Genomic DNA, 12216 nt, shown 5'->3' with positions numbered 1-12216 from the left:
AACGTTAGATGCTTGTTAGATTAAACAGGGTCTATTACGAAAAATCCAATTGATGCAGCCAACAAATACTATAGAAAGAAGGAAAATAAAATCTAAAAAACTGAAATAATATGTGGGCTACTTCATAAGAAGAATATATTTAAAACGTGGTTAAATGTTGATTACAGGTACAAACTAAGGCCTCATTTTACTTTAAATTGTGGCTTATTGCCAAAGACTAAGATGTGAATAAATCCACAGTTGGTTGTTGACTAAATGCATAAAATTATGTATTATTATTCGATAATTTTTTTTTACACAAAACAGAGTTAGTTAGTTAGTTGGCCTATTTATGAGTTTTGCGTTTCTGCGTTATTATCATTCATGACCAATGGTGCATTCAGGGACCATGTGCGTCACTTTGTTAGAAAAAGTGGTAGGGAAAATGTTCCACATCAGCATAGCAGAATACAGAAGATGTACCGCTACTGGGTGTTTAAAAATAGGATTTAATTTTTTTTAATAATAATGAAATAAAATAATAATAAGAAAATAATTAAAATAATGATAATACAATTCATAATACAATCATAAAAACTAACTTGAAAAATAACATTTAAAGATATTTAATATGAAAAAAAGACACAAATAAAGTGATGGAAATAAGAATTAAATACATCACTTTAAAAAAAAGTGTACTCGTGGTTAAAAAAGTAGTGAATTACATTTTGAGAAGAAGTTGTTTCCATTTATTAACATGTACTAACTACACGATGCATTCACGTGCTTTTAAGGACTTGGTACACATTTTTCCGATTACCATAAATGCAGCATGAGTTTACGCTCCCTGACGTCATCACGCTCTCATTGTTTGGTTTCCGCGCCGCGCAGTTGCCAACATGGAAACAGCCAGCTGCAGCAGCAGCAGCAGCGATAGTACCGTTAAACCGGCAGAACAGCCGCCAGATGAAGGTGTGGAGGCGGACAAGTCCATGTTGAGGTCCGACAGGTAAGTACAATTACAAAAAAAAGCCTGAAAGTCTGCGACACGAAGCATGCTGGCTTGCTAAGCTAACAAAGCTAGCTTCCACAATCTGTACCCACGCATTGTGCTAAAGGGAACACAAGATACACAGACAAATCAAATAAGGTTAAAACATCAACAAAGAGGTGCTGGCAATTTCTTTAAATATGTGTCAGATGTTTGTGTGCTTTGTAGCTACAGCTGTGTTAACACTAGCTACCTTCCCCTGGCTTCAATACAGTTTATAACGGTCTGTCATGCTTTATGGAAACCAGACAAATTGTTGACATGTTGTTGGAAAATGTTTTTTAATGCTTTAACATCATTTTTTACATTGTTTAAATGTGTCCTGGTAGATTTGGCTTGCCTAGCAACCATCTACCTCCCATATGCCTTGTTTAAAATCGTATTAATGATGAGGTATATAGGTATTTTCTACTTAAATATTCATATATTATTATTAATGTTGGTGTTTTTTGTTAGTCTATTTTTTAAACACATTTTGTAATTCTTCTAGATTAACTGTCAACATGCTGCTGTGACAAAATAATGTCCTATCTTGGGATAAATAAAGTATCTATCTATTATTATTATTATTATTATTATTATTATTATTATTATTATTATTATTATTATTAACAACCACAGCATCTCTATGGTTTTAATAGAATATATTGGATGTTTTGCTGAACGGCCTATCACAACTGAAGCAAATGGTAAGCACTCTCATCTTGCATATTTACCACGTAGCACTGAGGAAGTGAAGGGGATCAGGTGTCCGACAGTAGTACTGAAGATATCCTGCAGATGGCTGTGCAAACATCTGTTCATTCACTCTATGTGTGATTATTATAGTATAATTTCCCCACATGGATTATGCTCAATTCTGGGGGGAAATGACTGGAACCCAGCTGGGTATTTGAGTGGAGCTTTTGCTCTGATATGTGTCATTTCTGGTATGCAATAGGTCAGGTTAATATGGATTGACTAAGGCCCCGTCCACACGGAGACGAAACGGGTGTTTTACACTGTAGTTCTTTATCGTATGTACGAGGCCGTAACGGAACCGCGGAAACGGAGCCCTCAAACGGTTACGCGTCCCAAAGTGGGAAGGTCTGGTAACGTAACGCTTGCGGCACCGTGTGTACTCTAGGGCTGCTCGATTATGGCAAAAATCATAATCTCGATTATTTGGGTCAATAATAGATATCACGATAATTAAAAAAGATTATCCATTTACTTTGAAAACATCCATTTCTTGAAAAAAAAAAATGTTAACAGTATGTTGTTAACAGTTGATTACCCTGAACTTTAAGTATAATTCAACTGAAAAACCAATATAAAATAATTGTTTTATTTCGATTACATTGTTTTCATAATCGTTGCAAGCCAACATCTTAATTGCGATTAAAATACGATTTAATTGAGCAGCCCTAGTGTACGCCCTAAACGATCATAGCCACACCTCTCCTGCTCACCCCCGAGTCACGCTGGTCATTGCTGATGCGTTTCTCGGGGGGGCTTCGTCGCTGCTTTTGGTGTATTTTGTGGCGGAAGTACAGCGCCACTTACAGGCCTGGCATATGTACTACAGCGGGCCGAGCGGTCTCATGTGAACGGACACGTTTCTTGAGCCGATTCCGTGTGGACGGAAGACTCTTTTGATATCGACATCGGTTCATTTTCGTCTCCGTTTGGACGGGGCCTAATACAAATGTAAGCTTTTGAAGCATTAATCCTTATCTTATGCAGTTAAGTAGATTTTAATTGGCCTGTCAGAATTGTGGCAGCAAGCTCTATAAGGCTTTCTCCATTGTCTTCATAAAAGTAACACAAGACCACCTTTTTAATGGAAAAAATCTAATGCTTCATAGAAACACCCACATTGAACATTACAACAATTAAATAGCAGCAGCAGTTTTTAAATGTGAAAGAACATTACGCATCTTACGTATTGAAAACCAACTTTATTCATCAGATAAGCAGACATTTGGATAGTTATTACTTCAAGAAATTACACAAATAAGTTTGAGAGAAGCTTATATTAAAGTACATTCCTTTTTCAGACACTTTTCCACTTACACCACAATGGGAGAAGTTAGTTTGGGTTCAGTTTGGGTTAGTCTTTTATTAAATACTACAAGATGCTGCTAGGGAAGTATTTCAAACTGTTGCTGAAAGCCCCTCTGTAGATGTCATGCTCACTAAAGCACCTCTAGTCTTGGCCTGCAGACTGTGCTGTTTTTACATTCAACATGTTTAGGATAAGCAAGGAAACAATGCACCGCCAGATTTCGACATTTATTTTGACCTGATATAATCACAGTGCACACAAAGAAGTCACAAAATGTCCCAGCCAAGTGATGACAGCTTTACTCATGTGAACGCTGGCCCCCCCGTCCCCCTGTGCCATGCTGAGTCCAGGCAGCGGTGTTTTTTCCTGGGGAGAGTTGGCAAGTTCCCCCTTCCTCCCCCTCAACCACACCGACAGCAGACCTCCTTGTGGAGAGAGAGTTCAGAGAGAGTCACTGCAGATCACAGACTCCCTCTCGTCTCTCTGCAGGACAGAGCAGCAGCTGCAGCTCCACAAACATCTTAAGTAACGGCTTTAAATGATCCCATTTGGGCCAAAGAGTCAGAGGTCCTGATGGAGCCATTTTCTGCCCGCTTATAGTTTCTTTGAGTAGCTATGCGTGATCAGAAAGAAGCTCACCTTGACTTACTTAGCTTTGTGGAGCCTGCAGATACTACAACACAACCTAATTGCCTGTATTTGAGCAGCAGCACGGGGCCAGCTATGAGCTTAAATGGCATTTCTGATGGCAACATATACTAATAATTTTTTTTTTTAAAAGTTAACATACAGGAAATGAGTCTACATCAGAAGTGCATTTGACACTCAAGTCTTCAGAAAATGCTTTTATTATTTATTTTGATCCCTGATAGTCACGACCAAGGTATCAAATACTCTTCAATTCAACATCAAATCATTTTTTTGAAATCAAATATGTAACTAAAACTCAAATGTGAGACTATTCATTTTTAGTTTTATATCATATAAACCTATTTGGCTTTTCTGACAAACTTCCTGATCGATGAATCAAGAAAATATTTGTCTGATTAATCTTTAATTAAGATGTAATAGTATGGTTGCAGCCCTAAACTATATACTGTACCTAAACATGTGATATTGTGTTGCGAATCTTGTATGAAATCTGTCATTATTTTGGCTCCCACTATATTAACCATGATTATGATTTTTATTGATTTGTAGTGCCCAGTCTGGTCCCTCAAATAACGCCCTGCCTTTTGGAAACTTGACAAATCACAGGTATTTGATCTAAGAATATCCTGCAGTAAAGCAGACACTGTTATTGTGCTTAGAAATGGAGCTCCAGTCAATCCTCAGTAAATACAATCCTACCCAGATCAAATGCACGCTAAAAGACTTGATCTGACCATTAAAGTGTTATCGTATCTCAACTAAAGACCATTCATCTGAACAGAAAATATGTCGATGTTCTGCTCTCTTCCCCTCCAGTGGGAGTGGAGATGATTCCCTGGACGGCCTCCCGAACTGTGCCCCCCGCTGCCCTTTGACCCCGTCTCTGTCACCACGGAAACGGACCACCAGCCAGTCCAAATCGGAGCCTCCGCTGCTGAGGACGAACAAACGCACCATCTACACTGCCGGCAGACCCCCGTGGTACAACGTCACCGGGACCACCTTCAAGGAGGCCTTTGTTATTGGTGAGAGATCCAGCAACTGATAAATGCACCTGTTTTAGTGTTGATTCAGCGTTGTTGCTATGGTACCAGATACAAGATTCAAAGGCTTTATTGCAATATGCACAGTGGCTACTAGGGGTGGGGGAAATAATCGATACAGCATAGTATGGCGATACTTTGCGTGGCGATATTGTATCGATTCACGGATGCCAAGTATCGATATTTTATTATATAAACTTTTTTTTTTTATATAAAGTTTAGCATATCCCTCCGAAAAACGGTCGTATATAAAACAGCAAGTTACGTTAAGACATGTATACAAGCAATGAAAGTAACAAAAACAATGCCATCTCCTTTTCAGGTTCAAATAACACCAATTGGGTTATTTACATAAGCTATTCATATAGCAAATACATTTTGTAACCAGGAGGGGAAGACGGACATGGATATGACCCATGTGATTTGCAATATATCGTATCGCAATACTTAGCATATCGTAGAATCGCAATACTATGGTATCGTGGCTTAGGTATCGCGATAGTATCGTATTGTGGGGAGCCTGCTGATTCCCACCCCTAGTTGCTACAAAGAACACATGGCCAGGAAAATGTGAAGTCCCAGGCTCCTACAATAATGCAACATAATATATAAGACCCTAAAACAATACAATTGTGCAAGAAGAAACGGATTAGAATAAAATAGAGCAAGTGATGCAGATGAAGTAAACTGTATACATGTAAAGAAAGAACAAGGTAACCAAGAACAGAATGTAAAATGATATTTATTGAAGACATGTTTTGCATGCTATACGATAAGAGGAGTCGGAGAGTGCATAGCTGTTTGTATGTGAACATCTGACCCTTGATTCGGTTAATCATCAAAATGTGTTTTTCTTAGACGTTATCTTTAGTACTTAGTCTGCTATTGTCAATAGGACGCTGTGACTGGGTACCATTTCTCACTCGGCTGCACGTTAGTCGATACGGCTCCGGTTAAAAGGGCCAGGCTGGAGCGGAGGGAACTGACGGAGCAAGGAGGGGAAAAACAACTCTCTTTAAAGGTTAATGGGAGACGGAGAGGAAAAGAAATAGGTTTCAATGATTCTAGTTCTGTCAGGTTGCCGTGTGACCTTTCTATATCTCAAAATGATACTGCTACCATCAGAGGGTTTGTTACGGCTACTTTCTTTCTACTTTGCTTATAGAAAAGACAGTTTTATCTGCTTTAATACTAGAACCGCCAACGGGTACATTTTACCCGCAGCGGTTTTTTGATTGTATGTAACTTTTCTTCAATAACATATTAAAGTCTGCCAGTCCGTGACTTTTCCTGAAAGTGTGTTATGTAGCACCCTCTGTTGTTAACAATTGTCAATATGAAGTCAAATTGAAAAAATCGCCCCAAAAAATTGCATTTATACCCATATCCGCCAGCGGGTAATATTTACCTCATAGAAAATGCAGCGTAAACATGACGTGTTGCTATAGCAACGCCTTTTGTCTACTGCGGTTCCTTATAGATAGAGAGATAGATTGAGAGAGATAGATAGATGGATAGATATATTGATAGATGGATAGAGAGACAGATAGATAGTTATAGATAGTGTAACATCTTGGAGAATACAAGATCTTGGATGACTGAGCTCACGTTGAGGACGTAATGCATGTGTGCAGGTTAAGTGCCGGTTGAAGAAAGATGGACACTCGGAATGAGAGAAGTAGTCCGTGTCGTCTATTTATGGAGACAATTATATGTTCATAGAACAGAACATTACAGACATATCGATAGAGAGATTTGTACCTAAACAAAACACAAGTCTAACACCAGGCGTTTAAATCAGCACTCTTAGCGATATTTTAAACTTCATGCTATCTGCACAACCTATATCATATGAAAAGCTGAGAGTCCACAGATTCTATTGGTATAAGTTTCATCCCTGTGCGATCAAAACTCACTGTTCTGTATGATAAATAAAATAACATTGTACCTTGAAAATCTATAGCGGGTACATTTTACCCGTTGGCGGTTTTAGGTATACAGCGACCTCTGGCGGTTCTAGTGTTAACAGTCCTGGCCTCACTGCTTGTTGACACAACATGTATGTTTTTATTTTTATTGTTTATTGTGTTTTTAGCACTTTCTTTATTCGTATAATGTTTTAATGCTGTGTCAAGCACTTTGTGACTCTTGTGAAAAGCGCTTTTATAAATACATTTTACTTACTTACAATTGGTCACTTATGCTGAATCAATAGAAACACAGTAACTAGTATAACTTTTTCAAGTTAGCGCCAGTATTTCTACAACCCGTCCGAGGCTCTATTCGTACGTAGAAATAAGGAGCACTGCAGTGATTTACTTTACTCCGTTTCCCAGTCAGCAGTTTGGACCTCGATGAGTCTTATATGAGCAAAAAAAACATTCCCACACTTCACCGAGAGTTATTTATACCTTTTTAGAAGTAGCTCCGCCCACACACACACACACACACACACACACACACACACACACACACACACACACACACACACACACACAGGCAAACACACACACCACAAAAAACAAACACATGAAAATCCCAAATGTGATGCCATATGTACATCTCTCTCTCTCGCCCTCACACACACACACACACACACACACACACACACACCCCCCCCCCCAACAAACAAACACACCACGTTGGCAGGAAATGGATCCAGTTTTGCTCTGGCCCGGCTCCCAGGACCGTTGTTCTGAAGGATGAATGTTGCGGTCTTCAACCCAGGAGGTCGTTTGAGGTGAAACCAGCTCCAGACTCAACTTTTTAGTTTTTTTTACATCGGTGGTTCCGGTGCCAGCAGTTTACTTGTTCAAGGTTCTTACTGCAGGACAAAGAAGATTTACCTTGCCATTTTTTTCTTACTGTCAAAGAGGTTATTTTACTCTTATTCAAAATCCTATTTATGTCTTTTTGATATACCTTCTGCTTCTTTGGTTACTGCTTATCTTACGGAAAGTACTTTGAATTGCCTTGTTGTTGTTAAAAGGTGCCAAACATACTGTATTGACTTGCATTGCCTCGTGCTTTTAGGATTTGTCGATAAGTATATTAAAATCAGTTAATCTGCCTAAGTGATTACGTGTTTGTCAAACTGTCCAAGCTCAAGCATATTCTGTTAAAGATTAAATATGTTTAAAAAAAACGGTAATCCTCACAATTGAGAATCTTGAACTAAGTGTTTTCTTTCCTCCTGGATTACTGAATTAAAGGGTAAGCTATTTGTGCTTTTGTTTTAAATAGGAGACTTGGACAAGCCTTTTGCTCCTATAGTATGATCAAATGTGGTTTCCATTCTTAAATATATGAAACTCTGACCCAGTGTTGTTGTTCTTTGTGTTTCCTTGCTGCAGGCCTGTGTGGAGGAAGTGCTTCGGGTAAAACCACGGTAGCCAATAAGATCATCGAAGCGCTGGATGTCCCCTGGGTGGTCCTGCTCTCCATGGACTCTTTCTACAAGGTATAGAAGATTCAAGGCTTTTATAGAGTGGTGCAGTGACGAGTCCTAAAACCCGGACTCGCATTTCACCACTTCCTGTTCCCTCGTCTCAGAGCCAATGGGATCTCTCCGTAGGGTTTAGGAAAATATCTGGAAATCAGGTCTGTGGTTGAGACACATTGAAGAGACGGATCACGTTTTGTTCTAGGACATTAATTCCATCAGCAGTGACCCCACTGGTGATTTCTGAAGAGTTGACGTGTCTGAAAAACGATGGTTGTTACCAAGTGGCTGAATAGGACTACAGAAGTCGTGGAGGTCGTTGTACGTCATTACACCGAACACGTAAACACTCCTCTAAGTTAGTTTCTGTTCTGCTTGAAAGCAAGTCCCTGCCTCCTGCAGACTGTTCAAACAAACGCTTCAACTTGAACCATTTAGAATCTGTGTGTTTGAATATGGATCTTAAGTTGCCGTGGCGTTGAAGTCGTGCTGCTGAACTCGGCTGTTATTCGTTTATAGCATAGCGTTAGCATTTTGCTTCTGGCGACTAGATTTATGATTAGAAAATTATAAAAGTAGGGTAGACATGTGGAGATTATCCGGCTGAACAAAACAAAAGCTATTTTCCAGAATCCTATGGAGAAATCCCATTGCTTTTTTGTCGAGGGAACCCATGCGCAGCTTAGGGTAAATACGTCATCCCTGCACCGCTCTATTGTCATGTGTACATGGCTACAGTGTAGTTATGACAATGAACCTCTTCGGTCCCAGGCTCCTCCCACAGTGCAACACAATGAAAACCCTGTGAACGTGATTACTGTGATTAAAAGCAGAAATAAGAGCTTTGATTAAAAGTGTTTTAACATTCAATTATAGAATCAATACAGTTCAGATAACTTGCTCAGCATTTTGAAGCTTACACAACAATTAACTAGCTTTGATTTGAAAACAACAGCCTGTCAGGGAACATTCAATAATAACAAATGAAAAATCAAACTCGTCATCGGTCCTTAGTGATGATTTCAGCGTAATAAGTAAATGACCGATAACTGATTGAACCCAATATCAATTTATATCAATTACACCCCCTCCCCCGTTTCCTCTTAGAACAGATGTCGATTGTTTCTGTACTCGCATACTCCTACAGAGCCCATTGTGTCTGCATGTCTCTATATATATTAGACCTAGTTGTTGTAATCAATTAAACATTAGTGAGTTTTATTCTTAAAAAAAGGAGAGGTGTCATGGCCACTTGCACTGATCATAATTCCATTGTTGAGGTCTACTAAAATAGAAATATACTGTGCAATTTTCCAAACTCACATTGGTTTCTCATACAGCATCTCTGTAAAGTATGTGTATTCAGCAGTATTCACTTTCTCCACTAAACGGCTCGCTGCAGCTCCCCCCCCCCGTGATATCCTTGTTTAGCGATACACAGCCAAACACAGCCAAACTCACCCTGAGCACACACAAAGTCACAGCCGAAATAAAAACAATAAGTGTGGCTTGATATTGAGTAAGAGAAAGGTTGATAAACGCTGTGAGAATGGGTCTGCAGAGAGAATCTCACCGCGATCCCAACTGTCTGTTATCAGCCTGCAGCCAGGGAGGAGAGATCAGCAGAGCTGCCTGCACTGAGTGTGTGTGTGAGGAAGTCCGTGGATTGGTCAATTTGGACCAATCAGCGGGGGCTTAACGTAACGGCTCCACGGATTGGCCCATTTAGTTCCGGGTACGTGCTTTCGTAAGCACGTCATGATGACGTTTCGCCAACGAGGCGTTTTGGGGAGGTCTTTTCTGTGTTAGAGTTTTACTCCCTACAGAGTGTACTTTAAGGGTTTTGACTCTGCAGACCGTTTACATGCAGAAAAACCTTCATAACACACAAGGGGACGGGTAATAACCGGAAAAGCATGACATGGGACCTTTAATAGAGGATAATTACTGTATGTCAATGATACATGTCCCTTTAATTACAAATAATAGAGAACTGTTGCGTTCTAGTAAAGACGGGCAAATGCATTGTGTATATGTTTAAAATGCAATACTATAAAGATATATATTGAATTAAAGCAGGTGGAGGTGCTGCACTTCATTCAGAAGGAAGTACCCCGTGTTCTGGTCCATTACGCCTTCATTGAATTTAATTTAGCAGACGAACAGATACACATTTCTTTCTTTTGAAGATACTTTCATTGAATTGATGCAATGGCTGAAAAACAATGGGACAGATACAGATAGAGGGAGAGTGGAGAGGACATTTAGCAAAACATTTTTTAGCCCATTCTGGAAATGTCAAATGTCTTAAACATCACAAAATACGACTGCTTTGATTTCCCAGCGAACACTTTATTAATAATGTTATTACAAAACAGGAAAGTGTTTGATTTAATAAACATTTAAAAACGTTGTATTGTCTAAGCTCAGAGGCAGACTTGAGACAGTATGACCTGGATTCTCTGATATTTATTGTGTTTATTTAACTGAACGTCTGCTATTTGCTAAGGTTTTTTAATGAAATCTATCCTGGCAGAAAATTAGTCAAGAGTTGTAATGTTCTCACGATAAGAAAATAATATCTAAACATCAGCATTTGCTTCCTAAATGTAAAATCCTCCGTGAGATGCTTTGGTTTTATTATCTAAAGTGCAGTTAATGCCATTTGAATTGCAGCCCATTGACCAGCAACCTTACACTATATATACAATCAAATAAAAAGGTTCATATCTCTCGTCCCGATCGTTGCATGCTTAACTTGTTTCTTTTGTTTGTGTGTCAGGTGTTGAACAAAGAGGAGCAGGAGCTCGCGGCTAAGAACGAGTATAACTTCGATCACCCCGACGCGTTCGACTTCGAGCTGCTGGTCACCGTCCTGAGGAAGCTGAAGAAAGGAAAGAGCATCAAAGTGCCCGTGTACGACTTCACGTCTCACGGCAGGCGCAAAGAATGGGTAGGAAACGTACTTTGTTCAGGGTTCCCGCGGGGTCTTAAAGTCTTAAATATGATAAAAAAAAATAAGAAAGGTCTTAAATATGATTTAGAAGGTCTTAAAAATGATGGGATTTGAAAGGTACTTCTGTGTAGCGATCGCGTCTAAATGTGTTTTGGGGGAAATGTCCGGGCTGCAAAGTAACCAGTACGGTAATAGCCTTTCAGTTCCCCCCAACAATTTGTATTGAAATAAATCAACATGGAACCAGTAATCACTAACTTTGTTTCCCCCGGCCCTTTATCGGAGAACACCCAGCTAGTAACCTAGCAACCAAGCTTCAGCTAGCGGTAAGGATGCCAGCGATTATTCGATTTTTCGAATATTCGTTACAGTCTCCATAATCTAAAATTATTTTTAAAATTTGATTTATATATATTTTTTATTATTATTTATGTTTTTCTTTTTTTTCCTGGCTGGGGTCGCGAATAATAGATTAATATTCGCCAGGACTGTCCGATTTTCGAATTTGATCACGGTCAGTTTCTGGCATCCCTAGCTAGCGGCAGTCAGAAACTCGGGTATCTTCGAATCTACTTACAAATAAATATGGGGAAGTTTAAGTTCAACCATATTTCGTTGGAAAACATCGAATTTAGGGCTTGGGTCGAAGGCAGCAGTGCACTGAATATAGCTCTTGACACACACACACACACACACACACACACACACACACACACACACACACACACACACACACACACACACACACACACACACACACACACACACACACACACACACACACACACACTTTTTGTCTAACACGCTAACACAGTTATGTGTACTGTTATGTTCAGTCATTGTTCTTATGTTGAACATGAATACATTTACTTTGTAAGTAATTATGGGATGTATTTCTTCTTTCATAGCAATTTTCCTTCATACTTTCTTGCCGTGAATTAGGGCTTAAATTCTATTCAAAGTGGTTTCAAAAAGGTCTTAAAAAGTCTTACATTTGAGTTGGTGAAACCTGCAGGAACCCTGATTTTTACTTTAGGGCTCCATTTG

The 12216-nt window shown here is 39.3% G+C and overlaps 1 protein-coding gene across 4 annotated transcripts in view; it reads left to right on the top strand.

Moving 5' to 3' along the window:
• Positions 1–834: 834 nt before the first annotated feature.
• Positions 835–12216, top strand: part of LOC307015262 (uridine-cytidine kinase-like 1) — a 34153-nt gene continuing 22771 nt past the window's right edge. For 2 of the 4 annotated variants that reach the window (XM_079643769.1, XM_079643770.1), the window contains exons 1-5: positions 835–988; positions 4278–4334; positions 4545–4753; positions 8125–8231; positions 10996–11166. In XM_079643769.1, the coding sequence (XP_079499895.1) occupies positions 879–988; positions 4278–4334; positions 4545–4753; positions 8125–8231; positions 10996–11166 (654 nt within the window). In that variant the 5' untranslated portion in view covers positions 835–878. The remainder of the gene's footprint in view (positions 989–4277; positions 4335–4544; positions 4754–8124; positions 8232–10995; positions 11167–12216) is intronic. The other 2 variants (XM_079643771.1, XM_079643772.1) reach the window with 1 other exon arrangement.

Source organism: Notothenia rossii (assembly GCF_949606895.1).
Source record: "Notothenia rossii genome assembly, chromosome: 8".
Classification (NCBI taxonomy): domain Eukaryota; kingdom Metazoa; phylum Chordata; class Actinopteri; order Perciformes; family Nototheniidae; genus Notothenia; species Notothenia rossii.
The sequence above is the reverse complement of the archived record's forward strand: the minus strand, read 5'-3'. Positions and strand labels throughout refer to the sequence as shown.